Source organism: Sarcophilus harrisii, chromosome 1 (genome assembly GCF_902635505.1).
Source record: "Sarcophilus harrisii chromosome 1, mSarHar1.11, whole genome shotgun sequence".
NCBI classification, from domain to species: domain Eukaryota; kingdom Metazoa; phylum Chordata; class Mammalia; order Dasyuromorphia; family Dasyuridae; genus Sarcophilus; species Sarcophilus harrisii.
In genome coordinates, this window is record NC_045426.1 from 272,027,821 (window position 1) to 272,052,395 (window position 24,575).

General features: G+C 35.3%; 2 protein-coding genes across 14 annotated transcripts in view; one reads left to right on the plus strand and one right to left on the minus strand.

Moving 5' to 3' along the window:
- Positions 1–24,575, minus strand: part of ACSM3 (acyl-CoA synthetase medium chain family member 3) — an 81,796-nt gene that overhangs the window by 23,060 nt on the left and 34,161 nt on the right. For 5 of the 13 annotated variants that reach the window (XR_004230214.1, XR_004230215.1, XR_004230205.1 and 2 more), the window contains exons 1-5: positions 8,851–9,124; positions 7,663–7,805; positions 6,471–6,601; positions 5,765–5,891; positions 3,484–3,592 (exon numbers count right to left, since the gene is read on the minus strand). Coding sequence is in view for 8 of the 13 variants with exons in the window: in XM_023497413.2 (XP_023353181.2) it covers positions 3,484–3,592; positions 5,765–5,891; positions 6,471–6,601; positions 7,663–7,805; positions 8,851–9,028 (688 nt within the window). In the remaining 5 variants the exon portion in view is untranslated. The other 8 variants (XM_031942310.1, XM_031942321.1, XM_012542749.3 and 5 more) reach the window with 8 other exon arrangements.
- On the plus strand, positions 9,357–22,971 carry ERI2 (ERI1 exoribonuclease family member 2). Its single transcript, XM_003761451.4, has 9 exons — positions 9,357–9,446; positions 12,918–12,988; positions 13,076–13,159; positions 13,865–13,992; positions 14,592–14,748; positions 18,386–18,486; positions 20,431–20,512; positions 21,081–21,169; positions 21,385–22,971. Exons 1-9 carry the CDS (start codon positions 9,424–9,426, stop codon positions 22,705–22,707), a joined length of 2,058 nt encoding a protein of 685 aa, XP_003761499.1. The 5' UTR covers positions 9,357–9,423; the 3' UTR covers positions 22,708–22,971.

Consider the following 24,575-nt stretch of genomic DNA (forward strand, 5'->3'; position numbering starts at 1 on the left):
GGAGACAGGCCAGTAACTAGGAACCAATGCAGTTAAAGTAACAAGGGAAATATTATATTGGGAAAAATTTTTTTTGCATAAGGCTCTTTGGTAAATGTTTCACTTCCAAGATATGTAATGAACTGATTCAAATATATAAGAAAAAGCCATTCCTCAAAGTATAACTGTTCAAAAAATACAAACAGGCAATTCTCTTAAATTTTTTTTTTTTTTTTCTGAAGCAACTGGGGGTTAAGTAACTTGTCCAGCGTCACATAGCTAGGAAGTATTAAGTGTCTGAGGCCAAACTTGAACTCAGGTTCTCCTGACTTCAGGGCTGGTGCTCTATCCACTGTGCCATTCTAGCTGCCCTCTGAACAGGCAATTCTCAAAGAAGAAATATAAAGTATTGACAACTATATGAAGAAATTCCCAATCACCAATAATTAGAGAAATATAAAATTAAGACAACCTTGAGGTTCTGCCTCACACTTATCAGATTGGCTTATTGTTGTTTGGTTCTTCTTTCTTACACAAGATCATGACATCAAGAAGGGGATATCCTGATTAGTAAATGAATTGTACTGAAGTGAGGGAGGGCTGTACAAGGTTATCTGACTCACTTTCCCCTCCAGAGCCATCTGGGTTTAGTGGTCAGATATAGATTAAGAGAACTGGAAATGGCCCTTGATGCAGTGAGAAATGTTAGCCTTTTTAAGCTAAGGTCTTCAACAAGTCTTAGTTTGATTGAGACAATGCCCTACTCAGTAATTAAGCATATGTAAGAAATGAGGCAGAGAATGGCTTCAGTCAAGAAAAAAAAAATTAATCAGGGAGGGGAAGACTTTTGAGGTTTCTGGTCAAAACAGAAGAAACAATTTGTCATTTACGTGCACTCTGAGCTAATCAGGGACCAAGCAATGACCAAGTGAAGCTTGGTCTGGGACCTGTTGTTGGTCATACAATGAGAGCCAGAGTGATTTTGGTTTAAGGCAAGGCGCTAGCCTCTAAACTCCAAGATATGTTGCTATAGGACCTAGATGGTTCTGGGGGGAAGGTGAGGCTGACCTTGCACAGCCTCCTTCACTTCAATCCAATTCCCTGGCATGGCATGGATCATGGTCTTCTTTGACAAAATAGGAGTAGGAGCTGCCCTTTTCTTTCCCTTCTCTTCCCTTTCTCCACATAAAACATCATACCCTTACCTATGGCTACTCTGCCCAAAAGAATATAAAGTTTAATCATTGAAACATCACAAGATATCTTGGGATTTACAGGCTAGACATTGCTTAAGCTAAAATCATTCTGGCTGTCATCAACTGACCAACAATAAGTTTCAGACTAAGTCCCACCTAGTCATGTTTGAGCCCTCTTTGGCTCAGAGTGAATGTAAATGACAAGTGTTTCTATTTTGGCTCCAAACCCTGAGGGTCTTCACCTCCCAGATTTTTTTGTTTTGACTGGATATAAGCGGCCATTCTTAGCCTCATTTCTTACCTAGCCTTAAGTGCTGATTGGGCATTGCCTCAGTCAAACTGAGACCTGTTAAAGATTTTAGTTTAAAATGGCCAGGGTCTCCCACTATATCAAGGGCCATCTCCAGCCATCTTGATTTATGTCTGGCCACTGGACCCAGATGGGTCTGGAGGAGAAAGTGAAGCTTGTGACTTTGCACAAGGTGTGTAAAACTGAAAATAGAAGCGGGGGCTAGGTTATGAAGAGTTTTGAATTCCAAGTAAAGGATTTTATATTTGATATTATAGGGAACCAGAGGAGTTTACTAAGTAGGGCAGCAAGTGACATGGTCTGATATGACTTTAGAAAAATCATTTGTGGTGAATGAAGGATAGATTGGAATGCAGAGAAACTTGAGAGAGACAGACTGACCAATAGGCTATTGCAATAGTCAAGATATGAGGGAATGAGAGCCTGCACATGTTATTGCACTGCACATGGAGGAGACTAAGAAGACTAAAAAAGAAGGAAAGGCCAGGTTTTAAAAGTTAAGGGTGGTTTATATTTGATTTTTGATATATTCGAGAACCACTAAAATTTAATGAGTAAGGGGGTGACGTGTCAGACCTATGTTTTAGAAAAATCATTTGGCAGCTGAGTGGAAGGTAGACTAGAGTGGAGAGAGACTTGAGGTAGGAAAATCCACTAGAAGGCTACTACTGTATTAGTCATCATCCCAGAACCTCAAGTAATGAGGGGCTGAACCAGAGTGGTAGCAGTGTTTGAAGAGAAAAGGGGGTGTTTATGAGAGGTATCAGGAAGGCATAATTGACAGGACTTGGCAACAGGTTAGATACTGGAGGTGAGAAGGAGAAGAGTTGAAGATGATGCTTATGAAGACTTGTATAAACTGAACCAAAGTAAAGAGAACCAAATGAACACTTTCTGTGATAATAAGAATACTGTAAAGACAAACTCTGAAAGAACTCTAAATCAATGTAGCAACCAATCATACGATTCCAGAGAATTGATGATGATACATGCTACCCAGCAAGGAATCAGATTGTAGAATAAGATATACATTTTTAGACATATCAATGTGGGGATCTATTTTGCTTTAACTAGGAATATTTTTTATAAAGATTTTGTTACTTTTTCTCAAATTCTTCTTTTGGGGGAGGGGAAAGCAAAAAAGTAGGAAGGGAGAGAGAAGTTAAGAAAAGGGGTTCTCCAAAATGAGAAAAGAAAAAAACAAGTAGATTGTTGAAATGTTTGTGTTTTTTTTTTTTTTTAATACCCAAAAGGGATCAAAAGGAATCACAGACAAGCAGGACTTTTGAAAATAATACAAAATTTATTATATACTTGAAGAGAAAATCAAGCTGTATTTAAAAGATTCATAGTTTCATACACAACACTCTCTATTCTACTATGTATATGAAAGTCCTCACTTTAGTTGATGTTTGTAAAGTTCAGATTTTTTCCCCTCTCTTTTTTTTTTTTTTGGCTGAGGCAATTGGGGTTAAGTGACTTGCCCCGGCCATATAGCTAGGAAGTAATAAGTATCTGAGGCCAGATTTGAACTTGGGTCCTGCTGACTTCAAGGCCGGTACTCTATCCATTATGCTATCTAGCCATCCCTCAGAAATTTTTTTTTTAATGGGGAAAACAAACTATGAAAAAGTCTCAACGCTCAACATACAAAAAAATAAAACAAAGTTAAATCATTAAAACGTCAGTGGTTAGAAAGACCAGTTGTACTGAGAAAAACACTTTCAAGAGAGTAACCTGCATATGACAGTGGGTAGAAGAAAAGATGCTAATAGAGAAATTATACAAAGAGAAAATAATGGTGGGAACCGGGTCCCAGAGACAGGGGCAGATTATTAAGTAAAATGGCACTTACAAATTGTTTGAAATGTTTTTAGTTCATAGAACTGTTAATACTTTCATAACATCCTTTTGAAGGAGCAAATCATTGACAAGATTTATATCTCTCTGTCAATAAAAAGTTATTAATAAAAAAAAAAAAAAGATTTATATCTCTACCTTGCATGGTGCTGGGTGTAGACAGGATTTTTTCTTCTTTATTTCCATTAGGTTGTTCTCCAATAATATCTGCTAGAAAATTGGCTGATGGAGCTGGCAAACGGAATCTCTGTGCAAACAGTGAGTAAAAAGGAATAGATTTTCACTAACACCCCTGAAAAGATAATGAGGTAATACCACCCAAATAAAATATATTTGTTAAAATTAGGTAGCTTTTAAAATTTTTAGGCTCTCAATATTCATGCATTTCATCCTTTAGTCTCTGATCTGACTTTCTTGGAGACAGTTCAGTTTAACAGAGGCAAGAATTTTTTGCTTAGCAACCTATGAGTATTTTGATGTGTCTATGAATTAATTTTCTTAGTTTTAATTGAACACTTACTAAATAAGTACATAACCAGGTGCCAGGCAGCATGCTAGGTACTGGAAAGGTAAAGACAAAACAAGATGTAATTCCTAATTCCTGGCCTCAAGCACACTTACAATCAAAGTGAGGAGAAGGAAGATATCCAAACAGGTATGATAGAAGATAGATTATGATAAAAGTAGAAAAAATATCCTAAGAAAATTGAATGAGAAAAGGATCACTTCCCTCTGGAGGAAAGGAAGGAAGAATGTGAAAAAGATGGCACCAAAACTGGGACTTAAAGAAAAGACACTAAGCGGAAATGAAAGGGGAAATATGTACATTCTAAGCCAATGGAGGGACTGGAGACTGGGGGAGACTGGAAGATTGCTAACAACACATTCATAATACTGAATGCATTAGAGGGTGAGATAATATGAAAAAAAAAAAAGCTTGAATGGTAAGAGTTATCAGATTATGAAAGATCTTAAAAAGTTACTTAAATATTCCCCAACACAGCTGGGAGCCACTAAGGTTTCTGAGCAGGGCAGTGAGAGACACAATCAGATACCTGTGCTTCAGGAAAAGTATTTTGTCATGTTCTGGATGGATGAAAGAAAAGACTATAGACAGCAAGAACACTAAGAAGGTTATTATATGGTACAAAAGAGAGGTGAGTAGGTCCTAAGCTATGTTTTAATAGATTAAGCCTGGTTAATCAGGCTTTATCCATACCAGTTCATGTCATGTGCTTCTCATGTACATATCTAAACATGTACAAAACTCCCTTCTCCTTAAGGGAACACTTTAAGTTTAGGAGAACCAGGGTTGATATAAATTAGGAGTATGGAGAATCACGATTTAATTAAGTTCAGTCTTTTTGCACAGTATTACTACTCAGTCAAAAAATACATTGGTTTTATTTTTAAAAACCTTTATATATTGTTTCTAATTGATTTAGCTGTGTATGTGATGAAAATGTAAGTTCCTTTAGGCCAGAGACCATTTTGTTTTTCTCCAAAATCAATTTATATATATTAACGGGAAAACTTCACACAATGTTTCAACGTAGGCTACAAGTGGAAATAGCCTTTTTGTAGAATTTAAACACCTAAAATGTCACATACAGAGTGTGACCTGTGCAGTCCCTGGAATAATAGTCTCTAGTAGGATTCTCCACTGCCAGGTGTCTGAAATAGAGAAGAAAGGGCAATACATGTATTTGCCTGTGCCTAGAAAATTACGTTGTCTTTTCTCAGGTAGTTTTCAAGTTCACCATTCACTCAGCAAATTAATTCTTATTGCTCTGTACATTCTAAATACAATATTAGGTTCTATGAAGTATACAAAGAAATATGAGCCATTATTCCTGTTCTTTCTACTACCTACTTAAAATGTTCACTTATTTCTTGATCCCCCACCTTTTTTTGTTGTTGTTATTTCTCACCTTTCAAATGTTACTAACCGAATTTTTTATCAAAATCCTTAAGCATCCCTTTGTCCTCAATCATTCCAATAAAGAATGAAGTGGGTCAACAAAAGCCACTAAGGACTATACTAGAACTGCTTGGTGAACACAGCCTCCTAGGATACTTTACATCTGCATAGGGACACTGTACTTTTCAATCTATTATCTCATTTGATCCTTATTATCCTAGGTAAATCAAGCTGGTAGTCGTATTCCCATTTTACAAGAAAGGAAACAGGGAAGCTAACCGAGAAAGCAAGTCAGTAATACAGTCTGTCTAGAAGTTTAGCTTTGAACCTTAATACCATTTACCACAGCAATCCAGACCTGGCTACAGGAAGAGTGTCTAAAACAGAATGGAATCTTTAGGATCACAAGAAAAAAGGTACATCTTGAGATAACATATCAGGCAACAAAGGAGGAAGACCTGGTTAGGACTGCTACACAGGAAGGTTTTCTTAACTTACATGTCTGAACGCCTTTCGGAGGTGTTTGAACTGTAAATAGAACTTGTAAAAATGCAGTTGACTCACTCCCTGAAGAACAATAACCACCACACTGTTCAGATGCTTTGGGTGTGAAAGATGGCACCAGCTGTTGAAAAATCAAAGCAATACACAGGCAACAGCAAGACCTTAAAGTTAGCTTCAAGTAACAACGTGAAGGCATGCAGAAAAACGATTATCAAAAACTAACAGATATTTACTGGTGTCTTAAATAGGTGATGAGGCCAGCTGTTATCAGAGGTCAAATAAACATTCTTCACATATAGAATGGTCACAAGCCAAGCAATTTGGAAAAAGCGAAATTCTATGTATTAACTCCAATTTTCCCCTGGTGTGGCATTTAAAATTGGAGAAAATGGGGTTATTACAAGGTATCCAGCCACCATTCTGGTCATGTGAGTATAGCAGAATTTTAAATAAACATATAAAATAGATTAAAATTGGTCCCTACAAACAGTGGCCAAACTCATTTCATACCTTAGTTTAGTTGAGGAATTCTTAATCTTTCTTTTATGTCATGGATTTCTTTGGCAGTTGAATAAAGCTTCTGGACCCCTTTTCAGAATATTTTTAAATGTATAAAAAAAAGAAATAGGATAACAAAGGAAACCAATTACATTGCAATGTGATTATATATAATATAAACATAAAACCCAAGTTGACTTACCCCAAATTAGAAAGCTCTTGTTCAGTGGATTTGTGCTGTTTTCCCAATGCTGCAGACTTCAGCAGTTCACGTAGCTTGTCATGGCTTATTTCGCAGTTGTTAACAAATAACTTGGTAGATAAGCGAGCTTTCTGAAAGGACAAATATGGGAAATAGCCACTCATAATCACTGATGAATTTGCAGATGAAAAAGCAAAGTAAAAATATGTTTTAAAAACAAAATAATAGTCTATGTTCAGATCCTATCAATGAATGTCTAAATAGTTTTTTGTTTGGCTGAAAAGGGGCATTCATGTAGCAGAGTACTAGGCTTAGAATCACATAGATCTTCATTCAAATCCAGCCTCAGAAACTTATTACCTGAATGACTTACATCTGACTGCCTCAGTTTCTTTAACGACAAAATGGGGATGATAATAGCACCTATCTCTCAAAATGGTTGAGAGAATAAAAATGTTTTTAAAATGCTTAGCACGATGCCTAGATCATAATAGGCCCTAAATAAATCCTTCTTTCCTTCCTTCCTACTGTTAAACTGGGGAGGCAGTATGACACATACAATATTGGATTTGGATTCAGGGGACTTGGGTTTGATTTTTGGTTTTACAATTTAGTATAAGCATGACAATGGATAGGTCTTTTAAGCTTAGTGTCTCATCTACATAATGAGGAGTTTGGACAAGATGGCCTCTAAGGTCACTTCTAGTTCTAAACCTATATGTGATTATGCTCATCAAGAACTTGTTTACTATGGTAAGATTATAGCCATAAGCATTAAACTCCAGAGAGAAGACCTCAAACTAAACAAGAATAAGCCCACCAAGTTAAGTGTTCCTTTCATTTGTCTCATGACACTACAAGGTATGTTCTTCAATTCATTTGGTAAAAAATATTAATGGGAGTCTAAAGTAGGTTTAGAAAAGAACAACATACAAAAAGTGTGAGGAGTTACTTCAATTGCATAGTTGGTACTTAACTTTTACATATTGTCCTTATTATTACATCCCCTCTTGCACCACAATATGCCTACTTCAATGGGCTTACCCACCAAGTCACCATTGTGGAGTTCACTTCCATAACACCATGAAGATCTTGAAATAGGATTCTGTGGAACCTACTTATGATAAAATCTTTCAACTCTTGGTAACTAGGGAAAGCAACAACCTCAAGATAGTGATTAGTTGGCACTTACCTTCCACTTAGGGTGACTTTCTTCATTATCTGGATTTCTAGTGGCTGTATCTTCCCCAGACCCTCTGAAAAGCTCATTTTGTGGCTGCTTCCTCTTTCTGCTTTTCTCTTCCAGAGCTGCATCCATTCTTCTTCTTGATCCCTCTGTCAACAGATCATTACCCACATTAGAACCCTTAAGAACCATTACTACCAGCCTTCTTCCAACTACCTCCTAAAATAATTAGCTATTAATAGCACTTTAAGGTTTGCAAAGTGCTTTATAAACATTAAAACATTTTATCTTCACAAAAACCCAGGGCGATAGGTGCTATTATTAGCACCCCTTTCTTTCTTTTTTTTTTTTTTAGTAATAGCTTTTTATTTTTCCAAATATGTGCAAAGATTCTTCTAAACATATATATGTCATGCCATACCAAAAAAAAAAAAAAAAAAAAAGCAGATCAAAAAGAAAAAAAAAGAGAAAAAACCCAACCATATAAATTAACAAAAAAAGATGGAAATTAAACTGAGTCAGAAAGAGTGCAATGTGACTTGCTTAGGGTCATAGATCTACCTTGAAATGTAATAGCTTACAATTGCGCTAAAACTTTTAGAATACTCTCCAAATATATAAATGCTAAATACACAAATGTAGCAACTAGCATGATACATAAATAGTGGCTATTATAAATACTAGTTGGTGCTTTGTTCTTATTAACTGGGTCTTGTAGTAGAGTACCAGAAAAGGAGTCAGAAGACCCGAAATCAAATCCAACCACAGGCAATTACTTAGCTGTATGACCCTGGATAAGTAACTTAACCATTCCATTTCAATTTTCTCCTCTGTAAAATGAGTAAGATCACACCCACCTACAAAGGTGGTTAAGATAACATAAAGATCTCTGCAAATCTTCCTTAAGTTTCTATACACTACATATGTATACACATTTGTGAATCTATGTTATATACATCATATATATTCCTCATTTTAATGAGGAATATATTTACATATGAATACAAAATAGCGATAGCACGTATATTTTAATATACAAAGTATCATAACTAACTAAACAAGTTCCCATTTAGGCTGTGAGCTCCTTAAGAGAAGGGATTGTCTTTTCCCTCCTTTTGCATCCCCAGAGCTTAACACAGTGTCTGGCACACAGTAAATATAACAAATACATAATAGTAAATGCTTCCTGATTACCACGAAAGGCAAGCGGATACAATGTTGTTGAATTTAAGATGGGAGGGGAGGAGGGGGAAGAGCCCGAAAAAGCGGAAATGCGCCGAAGGGGGGAGGGTCCGGACCCCGATCCCCAGGACTTCCTCTTCTCCGTTCCCTCCTTCCTCGTCCCGGCCCCGCTGAAGGGTTCCTTCCCCATGAGGCCTTGGCTCTGTTGTCGGTCCTTCCTCCCAGTGATGCTGCCCCCGCCCAGGCCGCTACCTCCCCCCACCCCGCTCCCGGTTCCTCTCCTCTCCCTGCTCCAGGATGCCCTTCCCCGTTCACCTTCTCGATGGGTTACGGGTCCGCGCTCCAAGCGAACAGGCAGCGTTGCGGTCCCAGGCTAAAACCTCCAAGACATCCCCCAAGGCCTGGCCAATGGAGGAACGGAAAACATCGATTCGCCCAGGCTCGTCCGAGGGGGTGAGGGAGGAGAAAAGCGCGGTGGCGGAAGTGACGCCATCAAAGGCCGCGGGAAGTTTGAAATGAAGGGAAGTGGCTTCCCGCTGGCTTTTGGTCGGCCGGGAAAGGAGAGCCGGGAAGTCTCAGGAGGCAATGGCCACCAAGAAGCTGGCCCGGTATATTTGTGAGCGTGTGTGTGTTTGTGAGTGCGTGCGTGTTGGGGTGGGGGGAGGGGGTGGGGGTAGAGCCCGACGCGCCTTGAGTAGGGGTTCTGGATGCGAGCGAAAGCGCATGCGCGTATCTGCATTCTAGGGACCTGTTCGTGCACCCTTGGGATCACTCCCTGCAGGATCCTGTCCATTGAGTCTGGGCTCTGAAGGAAGGAGGGAAGGATGTTGCCCGACCGCCAGTAGGGCCGAGGCGAGGTCATGGGGTGCATCTGTACATTTCTGGATTCGAATCCTGACTGACCGGGGCCTGGTCTTGGAACCTCTCAAACTCGGTTTCCTCATCTGTAAAATGGGGATAATCCCATCTTCCTAACCGAGTTGATGTGAGAATCAAGCGAGATATAAAACACTTTGCAAACCTCAACGTGATACTTTACTTGCCTTCCCCTCGCAGTTATACGACACTAAGGTTTACAAAGTTCTTTACAAATTCCCACATTTAATTCTCATACCAATCCTGGAGATACTATTTTTTAAAAATTGGGAAACGAAGTCAGAGTTCACTTGACTTGCTCAGGGTCTCTCAGCTCCTGACTCCGGTCAGACATTTATTTATTCCCTATTGTGCGCAAGACACCCAGCGAGCCTTACTTTCAAAGAACACAAGAGCTAAAGGAAGGAGACAACTTGTAAATAACTATGTAAAAATCGACAGGATAAGTTAGATAAAATTAAGGAAGGCATCAGAATTAAGGCTTCCTGTAGGTGGTAGGATTTAATTTGAGACTGGAAGCCACAAAGCAGAGATGATAAGAGAGCATTACAGGTGTGGGGGACAGGAAGTAAAAATGCAAGGGTCCAACACTCCTTACCCATTACCTTCTAACAGTTCTCCTAGTTAAGTCATCAGTATTTATTAAACACCTAACCATGTGCCTGGTGTAGTGTACTATTTTCCCTCAATATAATAGCCGCCCAATATTTAACTGAATGAAATACATATAAAAGCAGGAATAATAGTATACTTCTTTACAGCTTCATACTTGACTTCAACTACATATTTCATATCTATGTTAAATTTATAGCAGCTCTTTATACTTTTATCTTTATTTTCACAAAGACTTATAATTTCTATTTATTCTATATTTTTCAATGTGTGAGATTAATGTTATTAACAATAATAATAGTTTTGTATTACTTAATATTTTAAGATTTGTAAAGTACTTTATAAGAAATCATGAGCAATATGATTTCAGAAAAACTTATGTGAAATGTAATGTTCGGGCTAGCTTTCTGGAGGTCCTCCGGAAGGGCCTTGGTCTCACTCATCAGGATAGACACCACAAGAATGGTCAAGAATAGAGTCTAGATTCTTTATTCTGGACCAGTCTTGATCTTAGTGCAGGAGACATGAGAGCCACCACAAGGCTGGTCAAAGATAGAATGTCTCTTCCAGTCCTTCTTAGCCCTTATGTACCTTATTATAATTACATCATTACAGCATACTGATTATGTGTAAACTTAGAGAACCATTACATCATGATACTAAGTATTAAGTATATGTGTGAACTAGAGAACCATAATCTCATCAATTCCACCTTGTTTCAAGTATACTCCAAAGTTCCGGCTCTCTACAGTGAAAGACTGAATGTGAAGAGTGAAGTGAGCAGAACCAGGAAAACATTGTTCACAGAAATAGCAATATTTTAATTGTAAATAACTTAAATAGAGCAATAAAGACAGCCCTAAAGGATTCATAATGAAATCCTCCTCCAGAGAAGATTTCCAGAGAAATCCTCCATTGGATTTCCTCCAGAGAAAGAATTGATGGCATCTGAATACAGTCTAAAGCAAATAATTTCTTATTTTTTCCTTTTTTGGCTGAATCCAGGTTGAAACACACAATATCTCACTTTCTTCCTTTTTTTCTTTGAATTTTTTTCTCACAAAATGGAATGTCATAATGATTTTGAAAATAATATGGAAATATATTTTAGATGATTGAATATGTATAACTTATATCCGACTGCTTAACTGGTCAGGGAGGGAGAGACAATTTGAAAATTAAAACTTAAAATGTTAAAAATTTTCTTACATGTAATTGGGAAAAATGGAATATTATTTTTAAAAAATTTAAAGTATCATATGTACATGCTCTTGTTTAAGTCTAGTAACAATCTTGTAATGAGCCTACTTTATAGGTGAGGAAATTAAAAATCTCATAGAATTTGACATGCTATAGTACGTACAAGGGATATAACAAGAAAGAAATGACAGTCTCATTTTAGTTTAAATATTGTGTGAAGTAATTGTAGAATATGACATTTATGTACATAGTTGTACTGCAAAGTTAAGAGTTAAACAAGAGAGGCAAAGTGCTGTAGGAGTATTTGTGGAAAATGGAGGGGGGGGCAGGGCAAGGAAGCCTTTTTTTTGGAGAAGTTGGATGAAAATTAAAGATTCTGAAAGAAATCTTGAAAGAAAAAAAAAAAGAGATCATGAGAAATTTCAAATATGGGCCTAACCCTAGGTGAGTATATAGAGGTAGAAGATCAAGTTTAGGAAAGAGCTTAATTGTCCACATTGATTATGTTAAAAAGAATAATATGAAATGATATTGTAAAGTAGGTAAGGATCAGATTGTGGAGAACCTTGTTATAAGTCCAATACTCATTCCATTACTATTTAAACTTTATTCACATTAGCCTCATTTTGCAGTTGTAGAAAATGAGACTCATAGAGAAATTAAAAGAAAAATTTAGTCTCTTGACTCCTTAGTCTTAATATCAGATCACACTACAATTAATAGTAATTTTAGCTTCTGTTCATTCCTGTTTTGATAAGGATCACACACAGCAATTTTGTTATAAGGGAGCCCCAGAAATAACTATAGGGAACACATTTATAGCTATTGCCTGAGCTTTCCAAATGGGGCAATGTTCTCAATATCCCTATTGGCCTTTGTTTCATACCTCTCCAATTTCAATAGCTATTTTCTTCATTTAAAAAAAAAATTTTTTTTGGTTACATTTTAAATTCAAAACTGTTGTCTTCCTTTCCCACCCTGTACTGAAAAAGGCTACTATTCAATATAAATATGAATACATAGATATTTAGATGTCTATATCTAGCTATCTCTATATGTAACGCTATACTATCCATACTTCCAATTATCAGTTCTTTCTCTGGAGTGGATAACATCTTTCTTAAGTCCTTTGTAGTTGATTTGAAGATTTATACTCAAAATTACTTAATGATTCAGTTATTCCTTGAACAAAATTGCCATTACTATATACATTCTTCTCTTGGTTGTACTTATTTCACTTTTCATTATTTCATGCAAGTTCTTCTAAACTCAATCTGTTGATTATTTCTTATAGTATGATAGTATTTCCTCTGTTGTTCATTTTCACAATATGTAGGCAAAGAAAGGTCCAGTATACTCCTTTAATGATTATCTTTGATCTACATTTTTAGACAACTTGGATTAATTAGGAGGAAGTCCATCAGTCCTGCTAATAAGGATGAGCAGGGTAGAATCAGGTCAAGTAAGTAGTGTGTTTAGTTTCATCTTATTTTGTATTGCAAAGCATTTTAAGTACTGCTAAGCTAACCAATAATTTGATCTGTTGCAGAGCAATTATTTGATTACTTAATTATCATTGATTTTGAGTCAACATGCTGGAATGATGGAAAACGCCACTATAGCCAGGAGATAAGTAAGTCTGAATGAAAAGATATGTCAGATAGTGAGTTTAATTAAGATGAAAACTAAATTAATTTGAGTTTATATTTTGCAGAGGAAATAAAACTTAAAACAGTATGTGTGTGACTTGCATCTTAACATGTATTCAATCATAATAAATAATTTTAGAATCTAACATTAGAAATGTTATTTTTCAGAATAAAATACATCATGTATTGGTATGTTACTGTAAAATTGATCTGATTTAAATAAAGAGTTGAAAGAAATCATATTTATACTATGATCTAAAACAAAGAAAATTCTATACACGCATGCTAATTACTTGTATAAAAATACTGATGTTCCAGGTAGTGAGCAAATAACTTATTGAAGAAAAAATCAGTTTCTTCCTTTGTAAAGTGAGGTGATTGGATTGGATGGTTTCCCAGCTGTTTTAACTTTTAAGTCTGATCCTTTTCTCACTACTTTTTCTGTCTTCATGCTTAGCTGTAATCATTTAGTATAGCCAACATTTTATTTGAAGAGAACAAATTATATGATCTTAGGACTTTTAACTGTGATACAGCCTCTTCAGATACCATAGCACCTTTCACTATTCTTTCAATCCTAACTTAACTTTATTGGTAATACATTAATAGTATTGTGTTTTTAATTTGTGGTAGTTAAGATGTAATTTGCTAATTCTGTTTTAACATATATATTGATCATTTTTTTTTAGTTGAATTTCCAGCAGTTCTTCTAAATACATTAACTGGAGAGATTGAGTCTGAATTCCAGACCTATGTCCAGCCTGAGGAACATCCAGTTCTTTCCAAATTTTGTGTTGAACTGACAGGTATAAAACAGGTATGGCATAAATATGAAAATTTAGAAATAAATTGTTGTTAGGGGACAAACTCGAAAATGAAGGATTTTTGAAGTTAAATTTATTAAAGGCTCAGAAAAATGTTCTTTTCCCCAAATATCTTTTAGTTCAAAGATCACATGTGTGCACATATACTCACACTATATATACATATGTATGTATAGTCATTCATATAAGTGTATTAGAAAAGGAATATACTTGGAGAAATTAATATCAAATACAGTTATGGAAATTAAGTAACAAAAATTTGTCTTCTGAAAATTCTGGAGGAATTATTTTTGGTCATAGTCTTACTGTATGATTTTATTTTTATTCATCCCAATTTATAGCTGTATATATAGTAAGTTATAATAATAATAGTAATAGTAAATTGTAATAACTTGTAATAGTATGCTATGAAGGGCTGATTTTTACTTCCAAAATTTACTTCCATTTTACTTTCCAAATTCAAAAGAATCTACTTGATTCTTAGAAATCAAGACTGAACCACTTTGATAAATTAATCTTTTCATTTAAAAAATTCATGTGCCCATTTCTAAACATGTAATATCTGAATGTGTTTTTATGGTATTGTATTTAGGCTCAAGTTGATGAAGGAGTTCCTTTGAAGATTTGCTTATCACAGTTCTGCAAATGGATTCAAGTAATTCAACAGCAGAAGAAGATAATTTTTGCTCCCAGTGTTAGAGATAATTCTGCTTCAGATGTAAAATTATGTGCATTTGTTACTTGGTCAGGTATAAAGAACTTTCATTTGGGATCAGTATGGAATTATTATTGTAAGGCATGTTATTGTTAAGGAAGATAAGATGTTCAGATTAAACACAGATAAGATTAAGAATAATAGGAGCTAATTTTTAAATTGTTTTTTTGTGCAGGAAACTTGTGGTTACCAATAACTTTTGGATCAGCTCCTTCATACCTCAAATAGAGTGCTTGGTATATGTTAGCTCAAGTAATTAAATTCATGTGTGTCTAAATTTCATTCTATTGAGAACTTTTTAGATCATTTGTCTTTACTATGATAATTTGATGAAAAGGTGAAAATTTCTATATCCATAGACCTGAATAAGGAAAGGTCTTACTTCATGTTTATCTTTTAAGACTCCCAAGGTTGAGAAAGAAAGCAGGCTCTTTTTACTACTACTTTACTACTTAGATACTTATTGCTACAAGCAGTAGTATGATGTAATTGGCTATCTTCATTTGGTAATAATATTTGAATATTTTTCCTTTATCATTCATCTTTTCAACATCCTTATAAAGCAGCTTAATTATGCAAAGTATTTTCCGGAGTGTAGTGCAGTTAAGAATGACCTAGCCCTCAAGAAATTTAGCTCACATCATTTCTGATTTCTGAAATATATTTCTCTGCTCCACCCTTTGAGGGACACCTACTGTTTATTAAAAACACTCTTTATTTTTTAATTCTTCCTCTACGAAGCCTTTCTTGCTTTTTCAATTCTACAATGATTCTTCCCATGGCTTCTATTGTATCTAGTGATAATGGATGTGAGTTTGCTAAGCCTGTTTTTACTCAGTTGGCCTCATTGGGTCATGGATTCCTATTTTTGAGCTCTGCCTTAAAGGACGGATAAGAATTTGAGGGCAGTAATGAGAGAGAGAACATTTTAGAGTGAATAAAGGCACAGTGGCCAGAAAGGGTGGAATGTTTTAGGAATGGTTTGTAGTCCAGTCTGGAGCATTGGGTATGTGAAAAGGAATAACAGAAGATTGCTAGGAGAAACTAAAGCAAAATTATAGACTACTTTAACTACCAGTCTATAGGATTTAGATTTCATTTGTTAGACATTATAAGCTGTTGGAGTTTTAAGAGTTTAGAATGGAGGTGCTGAGGTATGGGAGAGGACATAATCAGATCTGGGCTTTAGGAAGATCAATCCAATGATCTATTAGAAGATAATTTATAGAGAAGAGAAAATGGAGAGGAGACCAAATAGGAATAACTATAACATTCCCAAAACCAAACTGTGCATCTTTCCTATTAGGCGTCTCCAAACTTTCCTGTTTCTGCAAATTGCATTATTATTAGCCCATTCACCTAGACTTAAAACTTTGAAGTCATGATTTGCTTCCTCTATCTGCTTTTCTTCCCACACTCCCTGTCCATATATTTAATCATTTGTTTCATATTTCTCTTTAAGATTTGTCATGTCTATCATCTTTTTATTTTCTTTGTTACTTGCATTTTTCTGTTTCCATGTAATTCCCTAGAGAGATATTCTCTCTGGTAAAGATAAAATAAAATACTGCTTAAAGGTCCAGCTCTAATCTACAATTTCCATTCAGATTTCTCTGATATACCTAGTATGAAATTATCTTTCCTTCTGATCTTTCATTATGTTTTATATCTCTCCTATGCACTTAATAGAATCGTGGAATTTCAGAGTTGAGAGACATGAGTAGTCATATACTCCAACTTGCATCTGGACAGATATCTCTTCTTTATATCAATAGTAAATCTAGTATGATCTGTTGCTAATGAAACCATGCTGACTGCTTCCTCTTCTAAATACTCACAAATCCAATTACCAATCATAATACTGATTCTGAAGAGCTGATGGTCAAACACATTTTCTTATTGTTAGATTGTATTGGAAATTAAAGATGGAATATAGTTCTCACTACCACACTGCCAATGGTAAAACGGTTTTCTTTTGTTAACAAGAGAGGGCTGAAGGTAAGAGTTAGAGGAAAGGAGCATTTACAAAGAAGTGATATGATCGATGGCAAAAGAAAACATGAATTAAACTTTAAAATGTTCACAAATCATTCTTAGATTCCCAGAAAAATTCTACAGCAAATTATTAAAGTCAAGCTTATTGGCTTGTAGTTTGCAGATTCTATGTATTTTTTCAAAATTCAGGACATTTACTCCTTTACAACCCTATGGCACTTCTTACATTCTCTACAAGCTTTCTGTACTTGAATTGACCAATTCTTTCAGTACCCTGCACATGGTGAATAGAATTCATTTAGGGCAAGAAGGATCTTACTATCTCTTTCACTTATCTTGGGTTTCAATTCCCTGTTAAGCATTTTTATTCTGGTCCAAAGATCCTTCTTTTTTGCAGGGAAGATAGAAATAGAATAAGATTGAGGAGTTCTGCTTCTTTCCCATTTTCATTATTGTATCTAACTTTAGAAGCAATCTTATCTTTTCTTCCATATTTTTCTTGACTAGTAGTATTTAAAAAAAAAAAAAAAAGCAATTAAACAAAACAGTCCTTGTTGTTTTTAGTGTTCAGTATACCAGCCTCAGCTCATTCTAAGCTTAAACACTCCTGCTTTTTGTTTCTGTCTTACTATCCTTAATTCTTTCTTGAATACAGTTCTCTTTAAATTGAACTTCACTGGTGCATTCTTATATGTCCACATCAGTTTCTTTTCTTCCTCACTGGACTCAACCATATTTTGTGTCTTGAACAAAGTACTTTTATACATGTTATTTCCTTTTGTAAGCTCCTTGAGGGCAAGAGCCATGTCTTATTCATTTTCTTTGAATTCCCTCCAGCTTCTTGTACTACAGCCTTTTTTTTTTTGCAGATACTTAACACATATTTGTTGTGCTGAATTGATTTGGAGTCAATCCACTCTGTTTTATGATTTTCATTAATAATCTTGGTCATTAAACTGCTGAAAATTAGGTTCACTCAGGTTTTGAGATTGGCACAATGGCAGATATAGCAAAGGAGAGGAATTCTAGTGTATTAGTGAGAACATTACTGCTGTGCCTGAGGATGAAGGTTAACTAGGATAGATTGAAAAATCCAGGAGCTTGAAGTCACAGTGAGTGCGCAGAACAGGAATGATGTAAGGGAGGGAGAGGGATAAGCATTTGTTAAAGGAACTTTTACAGTTTTTATGGTTTTAGGGAGAAAGCAGTATGAAGTCCATTTTGTGTCTGTGCTTGTGAATGGCTGAAACTGAATAGAGATACAGCTCGTTATAGTTTAAAACATCAGGGAACTGTGAGACATGAGATACCACATTAACATTTGCCTATCTAAAAGCTTACAATGTTTTTATATTATAGGTAGGGTTTTATAATTTAAAACTATTTTTCTTACTTTTTGTAATATTTAGTTTGTCTTGGTGCTTGAGGAATTCTATCACAGGCAAATTTCTTAAAAATGAGCTACATGAAATACAACAATTATATTATAAGATGTTAAAAGAACAGTAAATTCTTTGATCTTATAAAAAATGATATTATTCACTAGCACTGACCAAGGAGTTATAATTTTATCATTATACTCTTCCAGTATTTATTTATGAACTATAAAATTTAGCTAGTGAGAGTATAAATAAACAGTGATAACATTTTTCTTTTATTTCATTTATTTCACATAGATTGGGACTTGGGAGTTTGCTTAGAGTATGAATGTAGACGGAAACAATTGCGAAAGCCTGTATTCTTGAATTCTTGGGTAGACCTCAGAGCAACTTATAAGGTGAGAAAATCATCAATAGGAATCCAGATATGTACACGTATTCATGTTCCTTAAAAGATATTCTCTGAAATAATAATAGCTTATATGTATAAAACTATTTAAAGTTTTCAAAGCACTTCACATACTTTATATGAGTGATTCTTAATAATCCTGTAAGGTCAGTGCTATCCTTTTTATACATAAGGAAAGCTAGGCTCAGAAAGATTCCAGTGATGTGCCTAGGATTATACTATTAATAAATATTGAAAGCCAGCTTTGAACTCATATTTTCCTAATACCTGGGCCACTGCTCTATTTGCTAAAAAGTTCATATATTTCTAATATATTTAATAATATGCTTGATGTAAATAAGTAATTTTCTAATATATAAGATTTTTAAAAACAATAACAGGTGCATATATCAAATCAGAGCTAAAAATCAGAAAAAATGCTAATCCGTGGTTAAGTAAATAAGCATTTATTGGAGGTGGAGTCAAGATGATTGAATAGCAGTAAGAAGTATATGGGGTTCCCACCAATCTTCCTCCAAAGAAAATGCACCAGATTGAATCTTGATGAGGAAATCCAAGAAAAAGGCTAGCTCAAGTCAGCATAGAGAGAGAGAGACATAAAGGGCCGTGGACATTGGGGACAGGGTCTGACCAGTAACATTCTGTACAGGAAAAGGCTGGACACTAGAGCAAGAGAAAGTTCTAGACCCATACCTGGGCATCTGAATCCTCTTCAGTGTAGAGAGATAGGAACTGATATCAAGTGGTAGCTTTGTTGCTTACTATCGGGGCCGTGAGGAAAGGTCTTGGGGACCTTGGATAAATGAGAGAGGAGCAAAACTTATATGGAAGTAATCAAGGCAGAAATTCCAAACCAATGCCTCTAGTTTTATCACTCTGAACTAGCTAAACTTCCCAGTTGGCTGATAATAGCTAAGTCTTACAGAATCTCCTTTTGCTTAGACCCAATCCACTTCCTTTTTTTCTTATTTGTTGTTATTTCATTCTCAATTAGGGAAGTTTGGGAATGGAAGGAAGAGGATATGGATTTTTAAAAACTCAAATGTTAATTAAGTGCCTACACTATGCTAACAGCTAGGTATTCAAAGAAAGGTAATAACAATCCCTGTCCTCAAAGAGTTCTCAATCTGATGGGGGAGACAACATACAATTACATACCAATGAAATATATTCCTGATAAAAGTGGAGGTAATAAAAGTATACTGAAAAAGACAGGAGGGATTTCAATGGATAATTTAGCCAAACGGTAGAATTGAAGAGGAAAAGTGTTTCAGGTATAGGGCACAGCCAAGGAAAATGTACAGTGGGGAGCTGAAGTGTCTGATGTGAGGAAGAGAAAGGAGACCTACATAACTGGATTTTAGAGTACATGTATGGGAGTAAAACATAAGATAGTAAGAGACCAGGTCAATAGAAGGTTTTTAAAATCAAACAAAGTTTTCTATTTGATCCTGGAGATGGTATAGGGATCCACTAGAGTTTATTGACTAGGGAGATAACATCGACAGAACTGCACATTGGTCACTTTGACAGTTGTGAAAGTGAAGACTGGACTGGAGTGGCGAGAAGCTTGAGCCAGAGAAAGCAACCAGAAGGCTATTTTAGTAGCCCACATTTGAAGTAGTAAGGGCCTGTGTCAGGAGTATAGCAGTGTCAAGTAGACAATGAAACATATAGGAAAGATGTGATGAAATAGAATTGACAGGACTTGACAAAAAACTGGACATAGGGGAAAGAGGGAGGAGCTGAAGATGACATCTAGGTTTTGATCTGGGAGGAAGGGGGAGGATTTTAGGTGAAAGACTGCAGCTTTGGACATGTTGAACTTAGCAAAGCTTTGTCCTTTTGGTCTTCGTGGTATAAAAGTTAATAATCTGTTTCACTACAAATAACTATCCTGTATTTATAAATACACATCTTTTTATTTGATTAGATTTTCTATAGGAGAAAGCCAAAGGGGCTAAGTGGTGCATTGCAGGAACTGGGAATAGAATTCTCAGGACGAGAGCATTCTGGTGAGAAAGACTTAAAAACTGATTTATTTTTAGCTAAAATTATAGAGTGCACATTGTATCTGGGAGATCTAATATGCATTTATTTATAATTTGATTCTTTCAAATGCTGAACAAGATTCCATATGGGTAAGTAGAATGAGGATGATATTAGTACTTTAATGGTTCCATGTCCTTAAGTCATAGGAAGTAAATTGCTGCCATCTAGTGACTATTTATGGTCCCTAATATGAGAATATTGCAGTGGGAGATCACATGAAGTAAAACATGTTCAGAGTATAGTGACTGAATGGAGAACAAGGAAGGAAATTGATTTGGGTACAAGTAAGTATTACTTCAAAAATCTTAATGAATTTTTTTTGGCCTATTGACTAAATTACTATTGATCTTTTTAATAAAAAGACACGGAAAAATTTCCGTTTTCATTAATACTTCAGTAGTTTTGCATAAGCACTAAGTTTGTGGTTTAAAACAAAATCAAACTATTGTACTGTTAATATGCCTTTTTTGTATTTCTCTTACATTTCTTTATACTGTCACAAGGCATAATATTGGCTGTTTTTTTCCCTAGGATTGGATGATTCTCGGAATACTGCCCATCTGGCTTGGCGCATGATCAGAGATGGCTGCATAATGAAAATTACTAAATCTTTAGATAAAGTTAGTGGTATCTTGCTTTATTTTTTTCTATCATTTCAAGTTATGTGGGTGGAGGGATAAATATAGTTTTGTTAGGTAAGCAAACAATTCAAATATAGTTATTTTAAGGCAATCAATAGTGGTTTTTTTTTATTTGTCATGCAGTATAACGTACTTTAGGAACTGTGATCACCTAGTTGCCAAAGCTCTTTTGGATTTGTTTGTGAAACTCATAGGTACCACATTCAGCGAAGAGTCCCAATTGTGTTGCCAGAGCTTTAAATCTGAATCAGACTGAAGATGCCCCTGGATGTAAGAATGGAATCCAGCCTTCAAGCATGAATGATTTTTGTAATGGTGAAATTAACATTGGTAAAAATATCATAAATCCTAATGGAAAAAATTATCTAAAGTTAACTTCTTTACATCAAGATTACCTACCATTAGAGAGTACCAGAAATCTTACTGAGGTTAAAAGTTGTTTCTCAGTTAAAGAATCATCTCTTCTTCCTGGGAAATTACAGCCACCCAATTCTAATTCACCAGGGTACATCCAAAACCAAATAAAAGGTGAATACCTTACCCATAATCCTAAATATAATTCTTCAACACTGGATTCAGGATTAGTGCTTGTCTCTACTACCATTTCATCTGTTAACAATATTTCTGATATAGATACAAGTACTAGCCTTGACTGTTTGCCAATGCTAGCTGATTGGGAGGATGTAGCTTTACTGCCAGCTTCATGGCCTGAACAAAACACAAACTCTGTGTCTTCCATTAATGACTCAAACCCAAGCACTTCATTAGAGCCTGAGAAAAAGAAAAAGATTTTGAAAGAACAAACAATGATAAGTTGCACAGATTTGGGATGTTTAGGAAAAGCAGAACAACCCCCTGAGACATCAGGGTCTGTTGTTTACAGAAGCCCTCATACTACTATTTATAATGTAAAGGAATCTTCAAACCAGCCTTCAAATGTTGATACTTTTAAGTTGCCTAACTTAAAAGTAAATTTACTGAGCAAATCTAAGACTGTTTTATCTCCTCCCTCAATACTGGGGGAACCACAGCCTCCGTATTCCATGGTCATTAAAAGAAAATCTACTCCCCAGGTTTTCTTGCGATCAAAAAAACAGTCTTTTACAATACATGAAGAAAAACCTACATCTCATTGCTCCCCATTGAAAAATTCATTTCTGAAGATGACACCTTCTGTCTTAAAATGTACCGTCAACTTGCAAGAACCTTGGCAGAATAGGAAAATGACACCACCTTTATGTAACTGTGGCCGGAGGTCTAAAAGACTCCTTGTTTCTAATAATGGACCAAATCATGGCAAAGCCTTCTACAGTTGTCCTGTTGGGAAATACCAAAAGAATAGAAAGAACTGTGGTTATTTTAAATGGGAGCAAACACTTCAAAAGGAGAGAACCAGTAGTATGAATTGTTCACTTTCCACATCAGGAATCAATCTTAGATCTCCTGGAACTTCCTCTAGAAATTTAATCTTTTCTCCTGAAAACTGTCTGAAACTCAGACCATCTATGAGAAGTTGAATATCGTCGCTCTTTGTAAACTCTGCTTTAATTTAAATGGATTTTTAATGGAAAAATGTAAAAGACATCTAGTACTACAGATTATTGAAAAAGATTCACTGGGCATTCCTGGATGCTATAGATGAGAATGTGTCTGCACATTGAGACATTAAAGAAATGTTTTAAAGCAAATTTGCTTGTAAAGTACTTAGACTTCTGAAGGTCTAAAAACGTTTGGCATTATGATTATTATTTTTTAAAAGAAAATTAATTTTATTCTGGAAGAAAATTAATTTTATTCTGGAACAATATAATATAATAATACAATATAATATAATAACTGGACTTTAGTCACCAACACTAATTGGACTTCAGTTACCACTTTACCTTGTGGTTATTAGTTTTTTAATACTGTGCCTATTCATCCGTAAAATAAAAGTTCACAATTTTTAAAGCAGTATGATGTCTAAACATATGCTACTTTATTGTTTTTTTTTGTCCAGCTCGTTAGTCAGTATTATGTAATTATCATAGAAAATCATAAATGAAATATTTTGTAGAATTTTTTTACAAATGCCATCCTAAGACATATAAATCCTTTAAAAATTGAATTAGAGCATGAAACATTAATTTTCAAATTGTTGAATAAAAATAATGATGTTTATTTTGTTTTCATTTAATGATATATTACATGCTAATCCTATGACTTGAAATTTAAAAAAAAAATGTGTTAATTTAACATGTTTTGGACTATCTGCCATCTACGGGAGGGAATGGGGGAAGGGAGGGGAAAATTTGGAATCAAAGGTTTTACAAGGGTCAGTTTTGAAAAAATTACCCATGCATGTTTTGTAAACAAAAAGATTAAAAAAAAAAAAAAGAATCATTGGGGAACTTAAATGATGGATGGAGATTTGCACCAAAGAAGCTGGCCATGGTGTTCTCCAAACTTGGTTCTGGGTGCCCTAGCCAGAAATAGAAGCTTTATCTGGAAGCAGGTGTGCAGGGGAGAGTCAAGATGTTCTTCTTATTGGAAATAAGATTCCGTTTATTTTTCTATAATACTTCATGGTTACATAGGAACTTTATATCCATTATCTAAGTGAGATAATCTTCAAAATAATCATGTGTTTGGAATCACCATCCATTTTAAAGATGAGGGGAAGTAAAGCCCTGAGAGAGGGAAGTAATTGCCTATAGCATAGGGCTAGCAGGCAATATCGATAGGGCCAGGAGAAGAGGTACCCAAAGTGGGTCTTTTTGTATGATGTAATTCCCAACAACAAAATTATACAGTGATCAATTCTAATGCACGTGGCTCTTTTCAATAATGAGATGATTCAGATCACTTCCAATATCATACAATTACTGGAAGAGTGCCATCTGCACCCAGAGAGAGGACTGTGGGAACTGAGTGTGGACCACAACATAGCATTTTCACTCTTTTTGCTATTGTTTGCTTTTATTTTGTTTTCTTAGTTGTTTTCTCCTTTATCTGATTTTTCTTGTGCAGCAGGAAAAGTGTGTGTGTGTGTGTGTGTTGCATTTAACATGTATTGGATTACCTTCCATCTAGGAGAAGGGGTGAGGGGAAGGAGAGCAAAATTTAGAACACAAGATTTTGCAAGGATCATTATTGAAAAATTATCCATCCATGTGTTTTGTAAATAAAAAGCTTTAATTAAAAAAAAATACAAGTGTTAGCCATTTGTTATTTAAAAGAATGAGCATCTGAAGAGCTGAATTGACTAGTAAATCTATATATCTTATTTGAATTATAGTTCTCCATTTGTGTGTATGTATGTGTTGTGCTGATCTCAAAACAACTTAAAAGGTGAGGTTATCAGAATCATTACCTTGTAAACAAGCATCTGTAAAGAGCTCATTAT

Excerpts from the sequence above, each read along its gene's own strand:
- ERI2 (XM_003761451.4), top strand. The coding sequence starts at position 9,424 with ATGGCCACCAAGAAGCTGGCCCG. Across the intron at positions 9,447-12,917 it reads GCCACCAAGAAGCTGGCCCG|ACAACTTGGATTAATTAGGA; the intron begins GTATATTTGTGA and ends CTACATTTTTAG. Across the intron at positions 20,513-21,080 it reads CTCAGGACGAGAGCATTCTG|GATTGGATGATTCTCGGAAT; the intron begins GTGAGAAAGACT and ends TTTTTTCCCTAG.